The 25,428-nt window shown below is 32.5% G+C and overlaps 1 protein-coding gene across 9 annotated transcripts in view; it reads right to left on the bottom strand.

Moving 5' to 3' along the window:
* Nucleotides 1–25,428, bottom strand: part of LUBEL (Linear Ubiquitin E3 ligase) — a 40,002-nt gene that overhangs the window by 13,250 nt on the left and 1,324 nt on the right. For 2 of the 9 annotated variants that reach the window (XM_088223759.1, XM_088223760.1), the window contains exons 2-17: nt 18,762–18,848; nt 17,472–17,637; nt 16,378–16,532; nt 14,634–14,726; nt 12,303–12,432; nt 11,276–11,448; nt 10,472–10,741; nt 9,964–10,195; nt 9,020–9,826; nt 8,360–8,706; nt 7,975–8,208; nt 7,642–7,902; nt 7,203–7,337; nt 6,721–6,984; nt 4,840–5,083; nt 1,038–4,462 (exon numbers count right to left, since the gene is read on the bottom strand). In XM_088223759.1, the coding sequence (XP_088079885.1) occupies nt 1,038–4,462; nt 4,840–5,083; nt 6,721–6,984; nt 7,203–7,337; nt 7,642–7,902; nt 7,975–8,208; nt 8,360–8,706; nt 9,020–9,826; nt 9,964–10,195; nt 10,472–10,741; nt 11,276–11,448; nt 12,303–12,432; nt 14,634–14,726; nt 16,378–16,532; nt 17,472–17,637; nt 18,762–18,848 (7,023 nt within the window). Of the gene's footprint in view, nt 1–1,037; nt 4,463–4,839; nt 5,084–6,720; nt 6,985–7,202; nt 7,338–7,641; nt 7,903–7,974; nt 8,209–8,359; nt 8,707–9,019; nt 9,827–9,963; nt 10,196–10,471; nt 10,742–11,275; nt 11,449–12,302; nt 12,433–14,633; nt 14,727–16,377; nt 16,533–17,471; nt 17,638–18,761; nt 18,849–25,428 lie in introns of those variants that run through there. The other 7 variants (XM_088223762.1, XM_088223763.1, XM_088223764.1 and 4 more) reach the window with 5 other exon arrangements.

Raw genomic sequence — 25,428 nt, 5'->3', positions numbered from 1 at the left:
CAAGAACGATGAAACTGTTTATTTTTTAGATATTATTGGGACGCCCGTAGTTAGTACCTTACATGTCATGTACAAGGTTACGGTACCTACTCTGAAAACTCGCAATTTATTATCTCAGAAATGGGAAGATTGACCATTGATTTTGGTTGATTACTTTGATGCGTTCAATTACCATTGTTGCAAAGTATAAAAACAATGGGGCATGACAACTACTTTTGATTAAAATTTGAACATCTGTTAGGGATGTTCCATCTTTCATACATTCTGCTTCAAAATTATGGCGATGCAAGCTGAAAAACAGACATTGAAATAACAGATGTTCGACACGCTGTGAGGAGATATTATCGCATAGACAAAAGCCATCATTCCTTATTTAAAACATACTCGTATATAGGCAACTTCTCATAGCTTCGTGTTCGTCAAAGATTTGAGTCATCTCAAAGGTAGTTTAGTGACGATGACGGAAGTTAGCTGCATCAGCCAGCGTTGGGAAAAACATTTTGATGATATTGCCTGTAGAAAAATCGCTGAAATGGTCCTCCCAATGTTGCTGCATATTTTGTTTTATACAGCGCTTCGTAAAGCTAAGGGGAAATTCGGAGTAGAAAGGTGCCGTTCTTTTACAAGTTGCGGCTCTGCTCGTTCATCTCCTTTTTTCATTTCCTACTACTCCCGAGTGTTCTCTTATCGTTGCAACATATTTGAATAATCATTCCTTTGATTTTCAGATGCTTAATTTTATTCTGAATATCTATAATGAAACCGGTTGTTGGTCTATCAAACTAAATAGGTTAGAGTTTCAACATGTGGGTATGCAACCATCTAGGATTTCTAAATCCACTGATATCCATATATTATATAAATATATGTAGTTATTGTAGTTAGTAGAATTATGTGTATCTAAACATAATTTACGCTCATTTTTTGATAAATAAACGTCACTGTGGGCACTGCAGTAAATCATAACTTAGTGCATTACACAAAACATAACATGATTTAATATTAAAAATAGACAAAATAATTTCTTTATAACTGACCTCGGGAGAGTCTTCCTTCAAGTGTATAGCCGATATATCTATGTACTTCCTATTCACAAACAGTACATGGCCTGGCACAATCTTTTCGTTTTGTTCTTCCAGCATCACATCTTTGTTAGATAATACAGACTGCTGATTCACAGATACGGTTTTTGGTTTTACAGCATCATCCTCTGAGAAGTAGTCATCGCTCAAACAAGTTTCCGAAAAGAAAGGTTTGAGTTTTTTAGATTTTTCTAAATCGTCTTTGTTGGATTGTTCATTTGGAGGACTGATGAGTTCTTTTTTTGATCCTACTAACGAAGTGTTTTTTAGTTCAATACGTTTCGACGATACAGGGATTGGAATTTTAGGTGCGGGTTTCCCTACGGTCACATTCACCTTATTGAACAAACCTTGTTGAAGTTTTTTAACGAGTCCACTCTGAACATTTCCAAAAGGTAAATTTTTATCGATTTGGGGATCAGCCACATTATTTGGATTTGTTTTTATTAGTACTTTAGAATTGGTTGTTTTATTTGATGCTTTTTCTAATTTTGGTATTTGAGATACAAAACTTTTTTTCGGCGCGGTGGATTTTTTGTCATTAGTATTTAAATTGCTTTTGTTGTTAATTTTACTGCTAGATTTTATACTTGTTTTATCGAGAGCCATATCATTTTTATTGGATCTATCACTGGTATCATTAGTGACAGCAGTTGTGGGTTTGCCTTCATTTGTATTTTTTTTATTTGAACTATGAGGTAGATCAACATGAATATCATCTTCAATAAAAGGTATGGGAGAAACACTGTTTTCATTATCGATTTTATCATTATTAATGAGCAATTCTACTGTGTCAGGTCTCTGAATATTTGTTGTATCTAATTCGGATAGTTTAACGGTCTTTTCTAGTGCAAAGTAATTCACAAAATTATCGGCAACTTCTATATTACTGATATTTGTATAGTTTTCTATACTTGTTTCAGGGTGAGGTACTGGAGAAATATTATTCTCATAATTGATTTTATCATTATCAATTAGCGATTCTGCTGTGCTAGGTTTCGGAATAGGTATTGTATTTAATTTTGAAGGTTCAGAAGCCTTTACTAAATTACCTATAGCGTTATCAGAATTTTCTGTGTCGTCTATATTGCTACATTTTTGTGTATTTGTTTTAGGGAATGCAAGCATCAAATCACTATCTATTGTAATATAATGTTCATTACTGAGGGATTCAGGAGTCGTATCGTTGTCAATGGGCTCATGATGATTTTTACTGTTTACTGTATTTTGTATAATAGGATCGTCAGAAGTTTCCATAGAACCTTTTTTATTTGACGATTCTTCAAGATCCTCATTTTCTGACTGAAATAAATTTTCCATACCGTAAGTACCAAATGGAATTTTACGATCAGTCAAATTATCAATAACTGTATTTGTAATAACGTTGTTGGGCGTTTCATCACATTGTACAGAAAAAATTGTATTACTGTTCTCAATTGAATTCATTTCATTTTCGTCATTAATTTCTGACGAGATAGGTGTTAATCTTTGACTAGTGTTTTTAATTTGAAAATCGAATTCTGAAGTGGGCTCACTAAAATTATTTTGTTTGTTTATAAACCCTTGAATATTTTCCAGGGAGTTTGTTTCTTGATACAGCTGGTTTTCTATTGTTTCAGATTTAGATGCAGCTTTATCCATGGATTGAAAATTATTTTCTTCGTTTTGTATATTTTGATAGCTGGTATTATATGTTGGATCTGTATTTATATTTACGGAACTATCATTTATGTATTCTACTTGTGAATTAAGATTTTGAATAAGTTCATCAAATACTTGTAATTTGTTTTCAGAATGTAACTGATTCACCAATATTACTTCGGAATTGTTTTCTAATTTTATTTCAGAACCATTTTCATTTTCTGTATCTCCATGGTCTGATTTATCAATCGCTTCTTCGTACTTTTCATTTTCATCAGATGTGTATTCTTGAGTTTTTATTATATCTTGTTCATGACTAATATCACCTTTAATAGACTCGACGTTTTGAGTTTTAGATTCATTTATTTTACTATGAGTTTGATTGTCTTCCACGTCAGTAGTTTCAGGTCCACTATAGGAGTATTCAGACTCACCCGAAGACTCAGAAGATAAGACATCATCATCGTGACTGTCAGGATCATGAGCACTAGATTGAGGCATTGCCGAAGATGCGGAAGAATTTTCATCGATATCTTCAGTTCCACTGCTTTCGTCATCTGAAGTGCTATTTTCAGTATATGTTGCAATATCTGATTGTATTTCATCCCTCATTTGCTGAATTAATCGCTGAGTATCTTCCATTATATTAAAGAGAGGCTGAGATTTTTTTGAGTTATCTTCATTACTCGAATCATTAATACTATCTTCTCCGGTGGTAGATGCTAAATCCTTTTGATGATTTGCAGATATCATGCTAACTTCTATTCTATCATCAGAGTTATTTTTAAAAGGGGATGAACTTGTAGGTTGCGGTAAATTTTCTGTTACGATTACATCTGTTATTTCATTTACTAAATTTTTGTGAGTATTACTATTGGTGTTGTCAGTTTTACTAGGAATTACATCTTTATTATCTGCAACAATCAGCTGAACATTTTCATTTTTAAATGAATGATGTATTTCAATACTTCCTTTTTCTACAATATTGTTTTGTCTTACCTGATTAATATTGTTGTCGCCTTCAGTATCCAATATGTCAAAGGATTTAGAATGCGACCCTTTATTATCCGAACTTGATTCACTGGCGTTAGAAGAATGGTCTTGTATTTTAGGATGGTGTATTTCTTGAAAATTTTCATTCATTTTTGTAATATTTTTCAAATGAGAATCATTTGTGGTTTTAGAAATAGGGGCCGATAATGTTGATGGTGTTATTTGGTTTATGTTAAAATTTATTTCATGTTCATTGGTGTTAAAGCTATTTTTAGTTTCTTGGTATATATCTTCAGTAATAAGCGAATCACTATTTGTCATACTTTCTATCACATTTTCTTTCTCATAAATTGAAGGGGACGACGTTTGTTCTTTTTGTGAATTGTTTTGATGATCTAATTGATTTACAATATTGCCAATATCTTTTAATACAGTCTGAGTTTTATGATCACTCGCATTTTGAAGAAGTTCTTTCAAGCTGGTCAATAACTGAAGAGATGGAGACATATTTGAAAAATAATTGTTTACACTAGAAGCTTGATCATGGTCATCGTTAGACGTTGAAACTTGGTTAAAGGAGGATGGGGTTTCAGTTACCTGAATACTGGATAAATTTTGTGGCATAATCGAATTATTATTGACACTTACCGATCTAGCAGCTTCTAAAGTGGCTTCTTTAGCCAACGTTGCTTGATCAGCGTATGTGTTTATGTATTCAAGTAGAGATTTCGGACCTGACAAACCCACTGGAAATTAAGAAATGTGTTAAAACAAACTGCGATATTAAATACAACTATAATTGAATAACCATATCTATCGAGTAAAATGTGTTTTTATAGGGCATATATTAAAAAAGATAGTTTACATATTATCATATAAATTTTCACCTTGACTAATCAACAAATTATGCTGTCAAGCATATGCATAAGTATTTGTTGCATAGTTTTTGATTATATAAAATTGTAGTTTTAAAAGAAACCATTTAAGAACTGGAAGAATTAAAACTTGCATTCTGCTAAAACAGAGCAAATTTAAACTTTCTTAACACAAGACGTTGGAAGAAGATTAGCTTACTTAAATTGGTCTGTTAAAGATTATGGAAATGACCTCGAAAAGTGCTTACCATCCTCCCCAATATTTCCAGCTGGAAGGTGTCTGTCCTCACCTTCTTTATCCCCCCTCAACACGGCACTATTCCCACTCTCGTTATCTGCCCCCGAGGGTGGCCCCCATATCCTCATGAGGAATGGTTTCAGCTGAGTTTTGCTGAGTTCGAGGAATGCGGCTTCCATGTCTCCATGGTGCGCTGTGAGACAAGTGAGAACATCTTCCCGCGTAAACTTACCCCGTGTTTGAAGTTCCGTGAACTGTAAGAAGAATGAAACAATTTTGGTTTCTCGGAATATTGTTTGAAGTTTAGTGTTTTTATATCCTGCATGCATTTTTAATATTAACATTTGGCATGGTGATGAAGCACTAAAAGGTACATTCAACGTGTGTTCCATTTTTAGGATCTTTTAGAAAAGTTTCATAATTTTGTTGGCCTCGTGGTGTAATGGTCAGCGCGTTTGCCTACCAAGCAAGAGGTCTTGGGATCAATTCCCGGCATGGTTGATACGAAATATTTATTGAAAATGTTGTTTTCACACCGGAATATTTTATAGTCCCTAGACTGGTACCTGAAGCGTAAGACTGATCTTCTTATCTTCATGTAATAATTTTTTATCAAGATACGCTGCGATTGGTGTACCAATGTAGTGCCCTACGCACAGGTGCGGAAAGGGAACTATATAATTGCTTATGTTTTACGAATACTATCTAATCATGTCGTATTGTCATTGTGTCCATGAAGACATTTAAAAAGCACAATTTCAAGTAAACTATGTAAATTAGATGCAATGTTCTTAGATGTTAAAAAAAATCTCGGTCCGTTTAATTATTTAAACACAGCATATAATGGCAAATTGATAACTCATAATTTTTTGGAAAATTCGTTTTCTGGATATTGTTCACAGAATATGCAATTTCGTTTTTGTATTTAGTACAGTTTAGTTAAATGCACAAATATATAATTTTTTTAACATTACAAATTGTTAAAACGTTTGATTTGTCCTGCCTTTCGGATTTCCATACCCTTGATCTAAATAAGATAATTGATTAAAAAAAACTTCTGGAACATGTGTTTTTATTTTCAGTGAGTAAAATAAGTTTGTAACTAAATTCGGAACCTGTAATCTTGTGCAAGGGAAAAAATCTGTAGCTCAATCACAAATAACTATCGACATGCTTATTAGCATTAGCGACGTGATGACAATTTCTCACCATGGATGATTATCGTATTCGCGATCACAATGCAACATCCGTGAACACCTAATATTAAATGTCAAAATTTTTACGTTTCGCGTTTCAGCGCAATCACATATTTGAACTTCACCGGTGTAAATATGGAAAATATTCCAAAACTGCTATTTTTATTTATTTATTTACTATTTATCATGCTATTTATTGCATTTAGCCGGCGGTTGGCAAGCCAAATGTCAAATAAAGCAGTCGCCATAGTAATTGTAATTTAATTTTCACTTTTTTGTATTAGATACTCCTTACTATTTTGCAAATGCAATATACTGTATTTTTGTTTATAGTAAACGCCGATTTTTCGCCAACGAACTGTATTTATTTACGAGGAAAACAAAAAACAAACCGACACGAGCGTTGACTTAGAGATTACACACGCGTTGACTTATGACTGCGATAACAAGCATGTTCATTATTGTTCGTTGTGATCGCGCAAATGCTTAGCATGTTTTTAAGCACTTCGATAATTATTTGTGATTGAGCTACGAATAATTTAAATAAACATGACACTGGCAAAAAGCAAAAAAGTTTATTATACACCGCGATTTTATTATTAACAAAAATATTTTCAGGGAGGTTTTGAATAAATTCCTGCCTTGGGACAGGACGGGTTGATGGAGGAAAATAGTTTTCATTTGGACTTTTTTACCTTCTTTTGTCTTTGTTCAACGCATTCAGTGACGGCTTGCCAAACACTTCCTTTGTGCTTTTTTAAGGCGTCTCTGGCTTCAATGTGAGATATCGTGCCGACATTATTTTCCTTGCTCTCCCTTCCGTAATTCGTTGCCACTGTGAGGACAGTTTCGACCATCTGAGACCAATTGTCTTTCAACCAAGTAATTGGATTTTGGGTACCGCAACTCGTCATTGCGATTTGAAGCTCTTCCGCAGAAAAATTGTTCAGTTCCGCTTCCTGCAAGTAAAAAAAACTGACTAAGATGACAAATGAATTCTAATTTTACTAAATGTTTCCACAATTAATGTCACTGGTGTATAATTCCAGTTGATCTCTTACACCCTCGAATTGGAGGATAAGGGGATATGCACCATAGGGGGATAAGGGAATGATGATGATTAACGATGTTTTGTCAGACTTTTTATAAACGAATGTTAAAATTTTTGTTAACTTACTCTTAAGAGCTTCACTAATTCCATTCCTTGCGATTTCATCACATCACTCTGTCTTCTGTGGATTAGTTGCTCCATCATGAAGTTACGTGACATATCACGAGCCTGGGGGTCTCCTGGGTAGCCACCGAAATCATTCTGTCAAAATTACAAAGATTATTAATATTAATATACGATTGATTTGAAAAATTAGTAATTTCACTCTATGCATGTTCAAAAAATGCATCTAAAACTACTAACAAAAAAGCTTGCAAAATTGATCGCCACACAAAACAATTCCATCATAATCATAATGATATATATGTATATATATATATATAAATATATTTATATGTGTAAAATATATGTAATAAAATACATATTTAAACATTGAAAAATGTTAAATTATAATATTGATTTGAAAAAAAAAAAATAATACTATTAAAAACATAAATTATTTCACCATTTGATTGTACAAAAATGGATCAACATAATTATTTCTCCATTGTTCATCTCTGTATAATTCTGGCTTCCGTAGATCCATTGTACTTCTGTAAGAAGTCGGCACTCCACTTCCCATCCCAAAATTAGTGGCTAAGAGTGAGTTGGACCGACTTCTCATGGGTCCCAAATGCCCAAGCTGTTTCATTTCATTAGGAGGGAAATTATTAAATCTATTAAATGGAGAAGGGCTTTCATCTCTCGGAGGAGTTGTGGGAATACTCTGAAATTTTAGACAAACATTTAAAATTAGAAATAAAATATAAAAATACATTATCTGTGTTTATCAACTCACGTGTGTATCGCTCGAATAAGACATGCGACTCAGAGATCGATCACTTTTGTGCGAGTTTGTCCACTGGTCATCATCATTTACTCTGGAGTTGTGCAGTGAATTTGATCTTTTCAAAGGTTTATTAAAACGTTTAGACTTTCCAGTTCCAGTTGATTTTGTTTTAACACTTTCATTACCATCGTTTTTGGTTGATGAATCGAAGAATTCTTTTTTGTTTTGAATAACGTCGTATGTCTGTCAATGAAAATTAATTTTATAAATTAGCAGTAATTGAATTGGTAAACTGTGAATGGCGTTTTAAGTCCTAAATCTAAGATGTTTATGTACGTTTTCATTATATTTAAATTGTGTATATTTATGTTTGTCTATTCAATAAACATCGTACCTGTGTAGATATACTTTGAGGTAAAGGAGAAGTTCCAGTGGATGTTGTTTCTTTTTTTACAATATCTGATAAAGGAGTTTTAGAACGATTTATATCACCACTCTCTTGAATGTGAGAAGACTTCGATGGTTCTGTTTCTCTCGGAGGTGATGGTCCACAGCCGGTGGATATTTTTTCAGTTTGAGGCTTACGACTGAGGTTCTTAACCCTAACCACGATATTACTTTCTGATATCCTGGAAACTTTCGGATTGTCTTCTTCTACACTTTTAACAGTTTCAGACATCGGAGATAGTGTCCTTTCGTCTTTTTTCAGAGATGCTGAAGATCTCACATCATTTTTTTCACCTATAAATTATACCATGGCTTAAGCAAATAAGTCTTTTTATTTCTTAAATATTTTTTATTAATCTTTCATCATATTTACAGTCTTCGGAGTAAGGAAAATTATTTCTGTTTACACAAGAACTTACTGTTCATTATATGATGTAACAAGCGCGAAGTTGAATGTATTGACGAAGTTTGTAAATATATTTGATTGTGTGATAACACAAAGGCAGTTATTCTAAAATACAAAAACACAAGCACAGGAATGGAGTCTCGGGGAACTAACTGTCACACTACTTTGTACCAGGGTAAAATGATATTTTTCTGAGCCTACCTTTGGCAATTTGTAAATTCGATTCTTCATTGGAATCTGTTTCTGGGGAAGCTTTAGGTGCCGCTTTACGTGAAGAAGGCCTCTGCCGAGTGCCAGCCTCGCTATCGGTGTAATCATAAGAGCAACTTTCTCCGCTGGACATTTTTCTTCCATCGGATCGTTTTTCAATCTTGGGAATACTCGCTGAGCATATAGGTGGTGCAGTGGAAGTTTTACAGCAGACGTCGCACACTCGTGTCCCTGCAGAATTGACATATGTACAATATTCACACACCCACGGATGCTGTGGTGTAGGGGGAGGAGGTGCTTCCATTTTATCTTCTATGTTGTCTACATGCAAAACGTCTTCTTTATGTATACTTTTTATATCTGAATCAATATCCGAAGAGGTATATGTGCTAGTACTCGTTATCTCTTTTGCTATAGACGAGCGACTCTTAGGTCGGTGAAATTCTGCACCGACACGAATGGAAGATTTACCATCTGACGTGTCACTTGTACGGCGAGGATATTGTTTCCGTTCAGAAGTTGGACTGGGTCTCACATCGTGTTGAATATTAGGTGATCGTAATATACTTTCCTTAGGAAAATCGGAACTGGACTGAGAGTGTTTTCTTCTATCAGATCTAACGCTCGATCTTCTTGTAGAAGATCTTCGATCGTCTTCGTCATCCGATATGTCTTCAGGTTCGACGTTGGTTCTTCTACTAGTTCTCGATCTTCTGGACCTTATACTGGCCGTTGGCGAACCAGCTCTCGAATTCATTCGCGAATGGGTTCTGCTCATCGTGCCTGGTCTATTCATTCCTGTAATAAGAAAAGTACAATGATTTCTTTTATCGATTCAGGTTGGTAACTATTTGTTCTTACTCAAGTAGATTAACTTTTAATTTAGATAATAAGGAAAGTGAAGGCTAAAACTATTACTAATATTTCGTATTTACCATTATGTTGTGGTGGTAGCATAGCGGCAGGGTACATGGGCATTCCCCATGGACTCATCCACATGGGGGAATGAGGGAAACCATCAGGCCCCATGTTGGGAAGGTTGAGACTCATATTGCTCCCGTAGCGGCCCGCCCAGGGAAGCCACTCCATGGACTGACCTGGTCCAGCCATGTTCGGTGTATGGTGCTGACAGTTCACGCATCCACCCAGCTGTGCCATTGACTGGGCCTGTAATAATCGTAACATTAAAAATATCGGCTTGGTACATAACAAAACCTATTAATTACAAAAAATCATTTTCGTTGAAAATATGTGGATACTAAGTTTCCGATTTTTTAGTTAAAAATAAAGGCGATAGTTTAAATTTGACAAAAAGGTTTTCCTCTCGTTTTTCGAAATAAAACAGCGTTTATAAGCAAAAAATACATTGGAATATCTTGCAATACAATATTTAGCACTTTATGGCACAGTGTAAACGTAAATTATAACAATAAACAAACTTACTTGTGTCATTGGACCAAGAATCTGTTGCGGCATATGCTGATGAGGTGGAAGTGCTCCAGTACTGTTCAAGTCAAACACCGAAGCACTCATCGCTCCTCTCTTTAGAGATCTCTGAGGACTTGGGGCACTCGGCACGGTATTCGGATCAAAATCACTTGCATCATTGAAATTTGGGTCCTGGAATCGACCGCTTGTAAAAGCTCCTTGATCGGAGACATTTGAAAACTTCCTGTTCTGCACAGAGTTCCACTTTTCATTTTCATTTGACATCTGAAATAATAAAAGCGTGTAGATTCATTAAATAAGTACACTTTTAAAAGTGTATTTTGCGGAACAGTTTTAAAAGGAAGTTGTTTGCATGAAAAGTGCGATCTTTAAAAAAACACATGTCCTTGAAAAAAGCGTTGGTATAATTCAAAAGAACAGCCGATTATTCATCATTGCCAGGAAGAGAAAACCTTAGCAGGCAACTATGAAAGTCATATTGTACAAAATGATAAGTGCACTGCTTGTTTGTTAATTGGACAGATAACAAAAATCCAAGATTCACAATTAGAGAAAGTGGATCAGTTCCAATACGGTAGAGTTTTTTTAGTCTAAACAATAAATATCATTTGAAGTTTATGACATGACAGGAAGTTGTAGATGAAAATAAATACCGGATAAAGAAGAATGGTATCTACGCTCTGGTGAAGGATACTGGGAGATAAAGAAAATCAAATGGTTTCTAGTTTGTAGTATTTGAGGAAAGGGAATCAACTGCAAATCGGGTAATTAAGCATACATTATAATAAATATATTGACCTGAATTTTACGATTTCCTTGAATATTCATATTTGCAAAATCTTGCGATAAATCCGGTGTTGTCCCTCTCATCATTTCCTGGTGGCGTTTGTACCTTTGCTGGAGAGCAGAGTTGGCAATTGCTTGGTTTTCCTTTGAAAGCATTTTAGGGGGTAATTCATGTCTTCCCATTGCTGAAAAAATACGTTACATATTTGTGTAATTATAATTATAACAATAAATAAACATAATTCTAATGTGCCTTATACATAATCTGTTTTATATTTACAAGTAAGATACAGGCGTGCTCAGCTTTGCACGGTGACTTTCTTTGCAAAAGTGAACTTTGTACTGACCTGTTCGTGATTTTTTATTCAGTTATTTCTTCGACATAATATAGAAATGATTTATTTTGTATGTATCTTTATTTCTATTTTCTTTTATAATATTTTTGCATATTAGAAATATTTAAGTAGGCCATGGCAAATATACGTATTTTGAAATGTGATGATTTTTACAGATAATATCAGCTCACAAGCTTTGAGTCAAGCTTTGTTATAAGAATAAATGACATTATAATAACATTTTTAATATTATAAAAAATAATATTTGCATTCATAAGATTTACCCATATATTTCGTGTTATGGGGCCGTTTTAAAAGAGTTCTGAACATCTAAATTTGTTGCAACAGAAAGGAAAAACATTTTTGAGAAGGGAACATGGAAGCCTAGGCATTTACAGGGCTTATGACCTGTCATAGGCTGGTTTAAGTTGCCACTTTTAAATCAGCCAATAACAGGTCATTAGCCTTTTAAATTCCTAGACATCTATATTCCCTTCTCAAAAAAATAACTCCCTAGGGAGGAAATACAGCATGTCTACCAACATTTGGACATACTTTTAACATTGTTGAGTTCTAAACAACTCACTATTAGAAAATGGTAATCAAGTTGTGGTAGAGTGGGGTTCGAGCCTCTGATCTGTAAGTCATTGACATTTGTTGTTAGTATTTTTGATTGCTGTAAATATTGAATATAAGGTACTCACTGTTAAATTGAGTACTCGGAACAGCCGGCAGTGCTCGAGACGACATTCTTTGTATCGTCGCTGCTCTATCGTTTATTGGGCTAGCAACATTTCTAAGGGAACCTCCGATGTTATCATTTCGTGATGAAACCTGCTCAAAAAGTCCTTATGATAGGTGCCATTTCACATTTATAAGAATGAAGAGCAAACTCACGTATTCTCCATCAGAGTACACCCCATCAACCACATTTATCCCTCGATTTGCGTTACGACTTATCTTCCTTTAACACGCTGATCTATTGAAGGAATTGTATAAAATGAAATGATTAAAATTCTTTTTAAAAATATGAAATTCCCCTAACCGTCTATTTATTGATAAAATAAAAATGCTTATTCTTTTTTATGAAATCGTAATAAAAAAGTAGACGCTTCCATACAACCGAATAGTCAGTAAATAGTTTTTTTGTAGACGCCTGAAACATGCTTCTGTTGTCTTATGGTTTTCTGAATATAACAATTCAAATATTCTATAAAGTTTCGGAGACGGAAATAGTAAATAGTTACTAAAGACCAATTCGTTCATTATTTTCACACATTGTTGATTCATTTGAAAATGATAAATATTAATTTAATATTTTAATTAATAATTCCTTATGGTATGTAAAGGTCGTCTCTAAACTAAAATTTACAATTTATTGATGAGTATAAAAGATACGCGGATTCTGAAACGAATCAGAACGCTTAGAAGAATTTGACGTACAGCGTAAATCGAGGGATCAGTGAAGGTTGTTTAAAAAATACATATTTTTTTCCATTCAAATCACCAACTTTGTGAATTTTTGCACCTTACTGCATTTTTTTTATACTGTTCCTTAGTGAAGTGAACGTTTTTTGTTTTTTAAATGACATAATTTCTTCTTATTTATGCATTCGTGTTTGCAATTTTCATACGCATTACAAATTGCATTGAAAATCAATTTATTACTACCTATTCATTGGATAGTGTTCAATACATTGAAATAAAAATTATTATGTATTTGTTATTTGTTTATTTCACATTTATTAAATAGAGGGACCAAAAGCGGTAATTACATTACAATAGTTATTTTATAATATTTAACTTGCGCCATAAGATTTAAATAATTTTTTTATAAATTAAGGAGAGATAGCAAAAATATTTCTCAAATAGCGCAAGTTTTACAGCACATGTTAATATCACAATATTGTCACAAGTAACAAAAAACGTTTAGGAATCACAGGTCTTTAATTATTTTAAATTTAAAGATAATAAAAATAATTAAGAAAATACATAAATGTATATTTATTAATATCTACGTTTAAAAGTTGTATGGATATAGTTATTAAAATAAGATTATTATAAATTTTATATACAATAAGAATATTTTACTGAAATAATAATATTGTGGAATATAAACATTTAGAAATTACTTTATGTTCGAATGATTTATTTTTATATTATTATTTATGGACAATTAAACATGCGCGTGTGGTGATCACTTTGCAATTCAATTAGTAAGGTATTTCAATTTTAAAAAATCAAACGTATTTCAATGCTTCATTTTTATGGTGCTATTTAATTCAGTCAAAATGATATGTGGTACATGCGTTTTTTAAGGTGAGAATATAATTGAGTATAGTGCTATATAGACATTATTTTATGATTACATTTTTTAAAACACTTATTGGTTGTTTAACCTATAAGTTTAAATGTGTTAGTAGAGGCGTTGTATTTTTGCGAGCAAGATTATAGGAGATTAGTATGCTTTTTTAAATCATGTTTTTAGTAACGTGCATTTAGCCAATGTGCATATATTATAAAATATTACCCATTCCTAATAATATTTTAAATGATTTCTATTAAAAATGTTAATTAAATGAGACATATTTTTATTAAGCTACGAGTACCTAGTCTCTTTTGTTCTCAATTCATATTAATGACATTAGTAAAGAATTAAACATCGGCAATAAGTACAGTAAATCTCCAACTATCCCAATTGATGAGTGCCAGATTTTATTGCCTTTGAAATAATTCAGCGAATTGGAACCACATTAAAAAATTATTTTAACATGTCCAGCAAAGTTAATTGCACAATTAAATGAAAATAAAAGCATATCCTTAATTCTTCATTTTCTGATAACGATCTGGACATTTGGCAATCCGGATGACTGGAGTTCAGATAAACGGAGTTCTACTGTATATTTTTTCTAGGAACAGCCATGTTATTCAAATATGAGCTGACCCCTTAAATAAATCCCGAAAATGACGATTTTATTTCCTAAAATCGACTTTTTTTTACAATAATGTTAAGATATTTCACATGCGGATGATACCTTATTTCGACGAGGGGGCGGAACTGGTGGGGTTGATACTCCTTTTGGGGGAAGAGGGGGGCGGATATTCTCTTGACCGACGTTTCCAAAACTCTAGAAAACAAACGAGGTAAGAATCAGAATTTCCATTTTGCATCACAACAATGACGGAGAGCATTTATTCGTATTTTTTATTCAATAAATTGAAAATAGAAGTTTAACCCTTTAGGTGCCACAGGCGAGATATCTCGAGCTTTACAATGTAACATTGCATGTAAATATCTAAAATGTGTTATACTCATAGAGAGACCATTTCATTTTTGACTCCGCATTTTTTTAGGCCTTTTACAAAGACATGAAAAAGATAAAATAGGGAGTCCACTTTTTGCCGTTTAGAAGTTTAAAATGTAGAAATTATTGCAGTAAGTTATTTTATACGTGAATATAACACCGAAGCCCACTTTCGTCATACTTTTGAAAGTTGAAATATAAATCTGAAGTACTCTCAGTTTTAACGCAAAAAAACATCAGTAGTCCTTGATATGCTTTTTTAATATGTACTTTTATTATCAAAGTAATCATTATTTTACCTTGAAGTTCTTTATAGATTGAAATTATCTCATTTGGTCCGAAAGTTACCATGTTTTTGAAATTACACAATCGTAAAATCTTGTTACCTGAACATTTTATTAATTTCAAATGTGACTCCGTGGTTTATCCTTTGATGAGGATAGAAAAAACTAAACCAGATAAGACAACGAATAACAACATGTAAACAAACATAATGCAAATACACAAGAGTAACATGAAATGTTAGTAATAATAGTAAAAAAACTTATTACAATTGACAGTATTTTTCTTTTCCAAAAGTGTTCCAAAATCTGTTGGATTTGTCTAGCGGTTTGTAATTACTTTTTAACTCTTTATAGGACACATATTTTGTGTTAAACCTAATAAACATGTTTTTTTAAAAACATAATAAATCTATTGTGAAGCAATGAAATGGGAGTGTGAGAATCCAAGATAAGTCATTTCATAAAAGTCCGACTCCAGTAAAATTTAAAAAATCAAAATTGACTTATCGAGTTTCTTACGCCCCCTTTTCAAGATGTAACTACCAACCAATTCAGCCATCAAGAATGAAATTTCATAAAATCAAAAATGTATACCATTTTTAGAGATCTCTCACAGATTCACCCAGGAGAATCGTTTGGAAGTTGAAATTATTAACGCTCGAATGGTGTTCAGTGAGTTTATTTTTACAATTCAAATACTTTATCATGATTGATGAATGGAATTGATTATCTTGGATTCGCACACTGCCATTTAATTTCTTCACAATAGCGCCCAACGCGGGGCGACTTTGATTTTTAAAATTTAACTCCACTTTCATGAAATGACTTATCTTGGATTCTCACACTCCCATTTCATTGCTTAAATTTCTTTACCATCTTTAATCTGATCTGACAACGCGTTGACCGTTTCCGTTTTGCACGGCGGTATTTCCAGGTGTAAATTTATTTGACAGGTTCGCAAAAAGGTTAGGCATGGTGCTTGTTCAGCTTATACTATTGCGTTCGAAATGGCTGAGTGGAAGGCTGATCTCCCAGTGTACGCCATTACGATGCTCTTGTGACATACATAAGATTTATTATTAACACGATATATTAGAAACTAAATACCTCAATTCCGGTGATATATTATGTACCACTTTGTTCTAGTTGTCTTATAAAGGGTTAACGTTGTTGACGTGAAATCAGCTTACCTTTCTAACATGAGTTTGCCTCTTGGGATGGCGGTGATACATATCGTCACAGGAAATACAAAACACCTGCCCATTGCAGTTGAGGCAACGGACACCTGGCTCTGATGACCCGCACAGGTCGCAGTGCCTTCCGTCGTGTTTTTTTGTATTGTTGGCTAGAAGTAATGGTTAACAGTTTTATAATATTAGTCTGCATGTTTGAGAGGGTTACGAATTCAGAATTGATAATAAGGAAGTTTGGGGTTCTTCAAATTATTTTTTATCTGTCAATAATAGATTATTGAATTAAACCAAAATTTAAAAAAAAAAAAATTATGTATAGTATTATCAGCTCCATGATTTTTTAAAGTTTTTTATTTCTGAAATTACTCCGCGTGTGACGCCTCAAGTTTTCTTCTGCTTCTTTTCGGTCAGTTCTGCCGATGGTCCGTTGTCTTATCGTGAACCGGAAATCTTTCACAACACTCTTACCATTGGTTGATTCATACGAATTAGTGACATCGGCGTCGGTCAAAATAGTTCGTTTTCATGAAAATATAAATATTTTTTTTTTCGTACATTTTCAAGATACTTTGCTGCACAATGAGGAACTTCAGCCCTACGGAAAATTGGATACAAAAAATGTTTTCTTGCGCGCGGTAAAAAAATAGAGCATTAAATTGTACTGCAAAGTTTCTTGAACATATACGAAAAAATAATAAAAGTTATTTTATTAAAATCGCACTACTTTATTGACGTCACTGGTTCATATGAACCATCCAATGATGTGACAGCTGTGAAGGATATCCGGTTGGCTAACCGTAAACGAACCAATGGGAAGAACTAACACAGAACAACCTCTGACGTCACACGTGGATTTATTTCAGAAATACAAAACATAAAAAAATCATAGCGCTAAAAATACATGTAAATTTTTTTTAAATTTGTTTTTGGCTTAGTTTAAAAGACTGTTAACAAATAAAAAAATTAAAAAAAGACACTGAACTTTCTCATTTGATGCTTTTATTTTTACTGTGCGTAAGAAAACATTTTTTAAATCCAGTTTCCCGTAGGGATGAAGTTCATCATGCAGAAACTGAATAAATCTAACAAACCTGCCCCGGGGTTGAGATTGGCATTCATGTACTGCTGTGAGGGGAACTCGATCACTTCATAGTCCGGCTCTGGGGAGGCGGGCGAGGGCGGAGCCTTTCGGGCGGAGCCGGGGGTGGCAGGGGGCGGAGGGGGCGAGGGGCCAGCCCTCCCAGACTCAGAATTCCTCTAAAACAAAAATAACATAAATAAAACAATAGAAATGTTATACATACGTATGTGCGTTCGAATGTTTGATTGTCTCTTGTCGGTGAACCAAGTAAGCATACAAATTTAGTGCGTGTTAGTACGTACACTAGAATATTTTATTTGAAAACTTTCCGTCACACATATATATTATGAACAAAGGCTAATAAATATTTTAATCGATTGTATAGCGAAAGGGACAATGTAACAATAGTCAAATTAAATTAGAGTTCCTAAAACCAGAATGACGTATCACGGAAGTTGGAAAAAATTCAAAAATAGAATAAGAATTAAAATTGATTCATGATGATTATATACGGATTATATTGAATTTAGTTATGTACCACGAAAAACAGTATTTAAAAGATTTGTATAGAGATTTTCCTCACCAGTAAAATTCAAATTTTCTTAATGCGTTATTGTTTCCAAGCCCTCAAATTAAAATCGTGCTTTATTAAATTAAAATTTAAAAACGAAATTTGATTTTCGCCATTAAAATTATTGGAGTTTCAGCGAAACCAAAGAAGACCTTGCTTCGTAAATGCCTAGAATTATGTATCCCTTTCGAAGAAATCACTAAAAAATAATTTATGAAATGATGAGGATACGAGTACATGAAAAACTGGATAGCAGAAAAATATGTAAATATAATATCTGTACCTTAGTCTTAGAGGATAAAATACAGGAGTCCACTTTTTGCTGCTTCGAAGGTAAAAATGCAGATATTATCTCAATACGGTATTTTATACGTGAATAAAACTACGAAGTCCACTTTTATCATATAAATGCTCTTTTTAAGTTGAATTGAAAATCTGAAGTCTGTCCACTTTTGATTAAAGTGATCTCAAACATAATGCTTTAAAAATCGCACAATCGCACATTCACGAAATCTTGTTTCCTAGATATTTCGTTCAATGTGAGTCCCGGGGTATCCTTTAAGGTACACATACAATTTCGTCTTTTCAGCTTGGGTTACCCCAGTGAGGGATCATTATCTATTTCTTTGTGCATATTTTATAAAAAGTAAAAGCGGATAAATGTTTTATTTTTTAAAATCTTGAGCTTATTCGCGTATTACTTTAAAATAATATAAAATGGCGTCTTACCATCCATTGCGGCATCATCCTCGGCATTCTAAAACGTCCATTAGCACCAATATCTGAAGCCAGTGGTCGTTGCTGCTCCCGTGGTTTCTGGAAAGGGTAGTTATCTTTATATATATAATTCCTCTGTACGTGTGATGTCACTGAACTTCTCCTAAACGGCTTAACCGATTTACATGCGGTATTCAGAGAAATATAGATCTTTGCGCTGTGCGTATTCGTAGATCTTAAAATCTTCAATCTTTTTTTTTCTCTCTTACTGTCATATATGTATATATATCTGTGTGGATTTAAATGTGAATATGTATTATTTTAAATGTATTTTATATAGGTATATTTTTTAGACACTATAAGTATAATATATTGAATCATGTAAATGAATGCCTCGACACGGGTTGTGCCCAGTGAGGTATTCATTTTTAAAAAAAGTTTTATGTAAAAACGTGAAATAATAAATAAATAAATAAAATATGTAAAAAAGAAGTAAGGAGCATAAATGTTTTATTCGTCGATCTACCAGCATTCGAGGAGAATGCATATGCAAAAAAATGGAAGGATGTTGTTTTTAAGTGTAATAAAAAAAGTTTGTTTTTGAATGTTTACAAACAGCATTCATTTTTTGTGGATCTAAATCAGATTCTTTCCTTAAATTCCTTATAATTTCTACTCATTTATTTCTTTTTACTGTATTTTTGGTAAGACTAATATAACATTAAATTCAATACATTTTTAAAAATCGTATTCCTACATAAGTACACCCCCTCTGTTGGTGAGAAGACCGGAGTTTGACGTTTGCAAAAATAATGCCATATTTAAAAAAATACCTTTATATATATATATAATTCCTCTGTACGTGTGATGTCACCGAACTCCTCCTAAACGGGTTAACCGATTTACGTGCAGTTTTTAGAGAAATATAGATCTTTGCACTGTGCGTGTTTGTAGGTATTAAAATCTTCAATCTAATATGTAAAAGAGAAGTAAGGAGCATAAATATGTTATTCATAGATCTACCAGGGTTGCATTCGAGGAGAATGCATTTACAAAAAAAATGAAAAAAATGTTGTTATTTTGTCTATACAAAATTTTGTTTTTGAATGTTTACAAATAGCATTTGTTTTTTGTGGATCTCAATCAGATTATTTCCTTAAATTCGTTAAAATTTCTACTCATTTCTTTCTTTTTACTGGATTTTTGGTAACACTAAAATAATATTAAATTCAATACATTTAAAAAAATCCTATTCCTAGATAAGTACACCCCTCTGTTGGTGAGAAGACCAGAGTTTGACGTTTGCAAAAAGAATGCCATATTAGAAAAAACAAATTTTTTGTTTTAGAATAGAATTTAACAATAAACAAGAACCTACTTAAATTCAATATTAACCATTTTTAGTTATGGAATTTAATCACAAACAAGTACTTAGGTACCTACTTATCAATCAAAAATTTATCCAAGCTAATAGCAGGCAAGCCAATGCGCAACGTTTGGGCAGGACAACGTCTGACGGGTCCGCTTGTATATTATATTTAACAAGACTAAAATGTATTAAGAGAACTTATGAGTATTCCCGAAGCAGTATGAAAGGGAATCAACAATTAATATTAAAAACAAATATTTTCCTATCGAATTAACCTTGACCTGATCAAAACTAGGTCGTTCAGTGATCAAATGTAATATAAAGAGAACCATAAATAATATAGGAAACAAAGATGCAATGTTGGTATGCACTCTAAAAAGTCACAATGACTTATAAGAGGTAGTTAGAACAGGACAACAAAAAAAAACAACAGGACTCAAAATGCCATGATCTCTTTAAGTGAAACGCAAGGCCTACTACTAATGTCAATCAATAGTTCGGCTTCTCTTAAATTTGTTTTTTTTTTGTGGTTTACTCTTTATTAAGCAAACGTGGAGAATTACCTACGAAGGTCCACAGCCGAAATTACCTCCCCTTTTCAAAACTACTCAAATAAAGATCCACTTGTGAAATGTGAGCAAGGTCAATAATACAGCAAATCCATTTTTTTAAAGGACTCTGATGATAACTATTCCTCGTGTACCGCGTGGTCTATTGATTAGCGCGTCTGATTACCTTGCAAGAGATCTCGGGATCTATTTCCTGTATAGTGTATAGTTGGCATGAAACGTTTATTTATGGGGTTGGTTTTAACACTTAGAGATTTTATGTATGTACTCGTATCCTATGGCAATTAAGGAAGAAAACAAAACCAGCACTTTTGCTTATTGGAAATATTTCATACAAATAAAATATGTAATGTAATGTCATAATATGCAGTTTTAAAAATACTACAATATATTAAGTTTAAAATTTGCTCAGATATTTTTTGGTAGAGTTTTTGACTAGCGTTTGTAATATATTTATAAACTGTTCTAGAAAAATATTGTCAAGTTGTTGTAGAACAGTATGATAATTCTTTCATCATCGGTATATCCTGAAAATGTCGGAACGGATCTGAAAGATTCTGAAAAACCAACTCGGGAAAATCATGAAGAATCGCACGACTTGCCAATGCTGTGAAAGGTTAAAGTAGAACACTATAGATTGCATATATGGTAAACTTACCGAATGGTAGTGAAATTTAACAAACATATTATAAGTCTTTTTTTAAAGGAATAAATAAAATTACTTTGTATTATGAACCACTTATAAAAAAGTAGTATATTTTAAAGGAATAAATAAAATTACTTTGTTTTATGAACCACTTATAAAAAAGTAGTTCATAAAACAAAGTAATTTTAAAATATAACAATGAACTACAAAGTTAGTGCTACAAACATCCAAAATATATTATAAGTCATTTAAACACAGGACTTTTAGTCCCATGGACCTGGGATGAATATCTCAAAAAAATTGTTATAAACTAATAAGTAAATAAATAAATAAACATTGCTTCTATTATAACTCAATTATCATACGTCTTATGGCAAACTAACTATTCTATTTCGTAATTATGTTTTGTTCATATTATGTTATCTGTTTCTCAAAATAATATGACTGGTCAAACAATATCTATTTTAGTTATACTGGAACAATTACTTTTATTATGATTGTAGATTACAATAATTATGATTGTAATAGTCACAAGGGTTTTATTAAAAACTGACCAAACTGAACTTGACGGGAAATTTCGAAATCCGTACCTGCGCGTGCTCCGTAAAATACTACAAAAATATTAATGAAATTTACATACATAATAATTATTTATAATGTTTATACTTTGCTTGTTTCTTTTTCCTAAACTTCGATTGTAGTATTGTTTAATTATAATAATAAAAATACTTTATGGTTTTATTCCACTTTTATTTATAATTTTTTTTTTTTTACCAGTGACCGGGTTTCGTCGTGACCGACTTCGTCAGACTGGTGGAAGACTGAACAAATTTCTATGTTATATACAAGTGCAAGCAAAAAATTATAAATAAACGTGGAATAAAACTATAAAGTATTTTTATTATTGTAATTAAAATACAGTTCCACCAAGAAATGTCAGTAGAAAAACTCAATATATTAAGTAGTATTGTTTACTTGAAATATAAAGAATAATGTTAAAAACGGTACCTTCTTTGAAATACCTATGACAAAATGACATTATTGCCTATGATATTTCATCTGCTGAAACTTTCTTCTCAAATGCATATTGTTAATATTTTATTAGTTGTTGGTTAAATATTTTTTTTTTTTTAATGTGTTGGTATCCTTTTTTCCAATTTATTGATTCGTGATACCTTCTGAAGGTTAGGAAGGATTCAAAAGATGATAGTCATTTCATTGTTTTGGGCCTAATTATTACTCAAGGTTAGTGCTTCAGAACGGAAATTAATATTATTTCCTAGATAACGGCCAATATTTGTAATTTACTGTCAAAAAGTCAAGGGAGTTTGAAAGATCGGACGCCGCACCGGCCATGATAAAAAATAATGAGTAGAGTGTGGTCATATTTATATTTTCCCGTGGTGAAAATAGATCTTTAATTTTAAAACGAGGACTTAGAGCACGATGCCGAAGTCGTGAATAACGTCGCGATCTTTATTCGTTTTAAGTCGGTACATACTCGTATAATATGATAATACATTTGCACTAATATCTGAGCAGCCGATGACAGAATATTATTTAACATTTTATCGAGTGAAATCGTTCGACATTTTACGGTTTTTTGTACAGTAATTTTGTATTTACTTCTATGTGTATAATTTTATTACTACGACTATTAAAAACAAATATAGAAAACGACGAATTTCTCCCTTTTTGATGAAGCGCTAAAAGGTACATTCGACGTGTGTTTTATTTTTAGGATATTTTTCTAAGTTACATCATTTTGTCGGCCTCGTGGTGTAATGGTCAGCGCGTTTGCCTACCAAGCAAGAGGTCTCGGGTTCGATTCCCGACATGATTCATATGAAATATTACTTAAAAGGGTGTTTTCACACCAGAATATTTCATAGTCCCTAGATTGGTACCCGAATCGTAAGATTGACCATTTTATTTTCATGTAATAAAAAAAGAGATCAAGATACGCTGCTATTGGTGTACCAATGTAGTGTCCTATGCACCATTAGGTGTGGAAAGAGAATGACGATGATAAATATTTATTAAATAATTAAAAAAACAATACTGTATGTATTAAAATCACACTACTCCTAAAATACAAAGTTAAGTGAAAATAGGTTAAGGGAAGACGTAAGATTAATAGATATGTATATTCAAAACTATTTATAGAAAGGGGAAACCATCACCTTTTTAATAAATTTAGGAGCCGAAGGCTAGGGAAAAAACTTTATGGAGACAAAAGTATTAAAATAAATCTGTACCTCAGAGGCAGACGGATGCAAATCCAGATTTTGATGAAATGACATTTCGATATTTGTATCCAGTTTACGATTATGTTCATTGATTTTGAAGAAAAGTAAGTCTTATAATGAAAGAACCAATGTTTTAAGATACTGAAAATACAAATAAATTATTAGAAATAACTTAGAGAAAGTAGATTCTTTAGACTTTGGTTGAACATTTAACGTTTGGATTTGCATCCATCCGCCTCTAAGGTACATAATTTTTTGTTATAATCTGAAGTAGTCTTATATTACTAAATCACTTTATTCCGCAGTCACATTTATTTTTAATATATTATATACCTAAATATGACACCAAAACTGTCAAAGAGCCGTTTAGTTTTTAATGTTTTCATCAATGAAATTCAGAAACGTCTAAACATGAACTAACGTAATTAATGTACCTAGGTACCTAAACATATATTTTTGATATCTGAACGAGAGACAAATTAAATCATTGATGGAAGAAATTATAAAAATGGCGACTCAGGGCTAGTTGCGCTAAAAAAGTGAATTTAAAAAATACTTCAAGTAAAATAAATGTTGCGTACAACGGGATTCACGAATTAAGAAAAATAAATTTACCTGTATTGCCCATTTTGACGAAACCCAACAATACTATTAGCTTTTTTTTTCAATTTAATTTTTTAAGGTGTAACAACTTTACTGATCCACAGTTAGAAATTTAGTCCGAAAATGTGCCTATGTGTGAAGAAAAATTACAATATACCTGTAAACATAGAATTAGGAATAGTCCAGAAACCGCATCCGCACATCAAACATAAGGCGACTAAATTACTCATAAATGAGTAGGTTTACGTTTTGACCCATTAGTTTCTTTTTAGACGTCGCTTTTAAAGTGTAAAAATACTCCTAGGATCTTAAAGAAACAGGACGCAATCACATTTCATGTGTAATTAACAAATAAATGTGTATGTAACAAATGCATTACTTAAAAATGGAATTATTTTTCCATCCGTCAGATTGTCGAAGAAACAAAATGAACATTTCGTTGGTAATATTTTTTTTTACTTTACTTTACTCATCTAATGAGAGAACTAATGAAAAATGGATCTCGGATTAAACAACTCGTGGACATTTGACTAACATTATCTTTAAAACATCAAATATTATTTAACATGATATAAAAGTATCCGTTTTATGTAAAATAAAATTTGTTTTATATTTTAAGTTTAAAGTTCATTAATTCAATTACTCTTATTAAATCAATGTGTCAATCAATATTTCCGCGTACACAATAAAATTTTAGGGAAATCAACAGATTGCTTTTTTTTTACCTTACATTTGTGCTATAATTATATTTTTTCCCCTCGTGCAACATTACGCGGCGAGATCACGAACGCGCACGGCGAAAGTGAGGCATAGTGGGGGAATTATTGGACACAGTCCGATGTATTCAAATATGATTCTACGCTCCTTCTGGACTATTCTTAATTCTATGCATATTACCTTTGGGTCGGTACATTTGATTACCCTGTGATCAGTGTTTTTGACATGACATATTTGCCAATTGTTTTTTTAAATTATAATACGCAGACCCTTTCCCACAAATATGCAGCTAGCTTCTTTTGGCTCAAAATTTTCTTTGGCTCAAACCTTTTCTTAAATTCTTACTTTTCAATGAAATATATTTTTAACTAAATTCGGAATTTGCCAACTCAATAAAAATAATTCACATGGAAAAAAGGACACCAATAAATTATAAGTATCCATTTATTATGTCTGTATAGTAGAAATTTCTTTTAGTGACGCAAATATCAACTACCCACTAACTACCTACATGACAGATTGTATT

Source organism: Micrasema longulum, unplaced genomic scaffold, assembly GCF_059751315.1.
Source record: "Micrasema longulum isolate JH-2025_06_02 unplaced genomic scaffold, ASM5975131v1 h1tg000251l, whole genome shotgun sequence".
Classification (NCBI taxonomy): Eukaryota; Metazoa; Arthropoda; class Insecta; order Trichoptera; family Brachycentridae; genus Micrasema; species Micrasema longulum.
The sequence above is the reverse complement of the archived record's forward strand: the minus strand, read 5'-3'. Positions and strand labels throughout refer to the sequence as shown.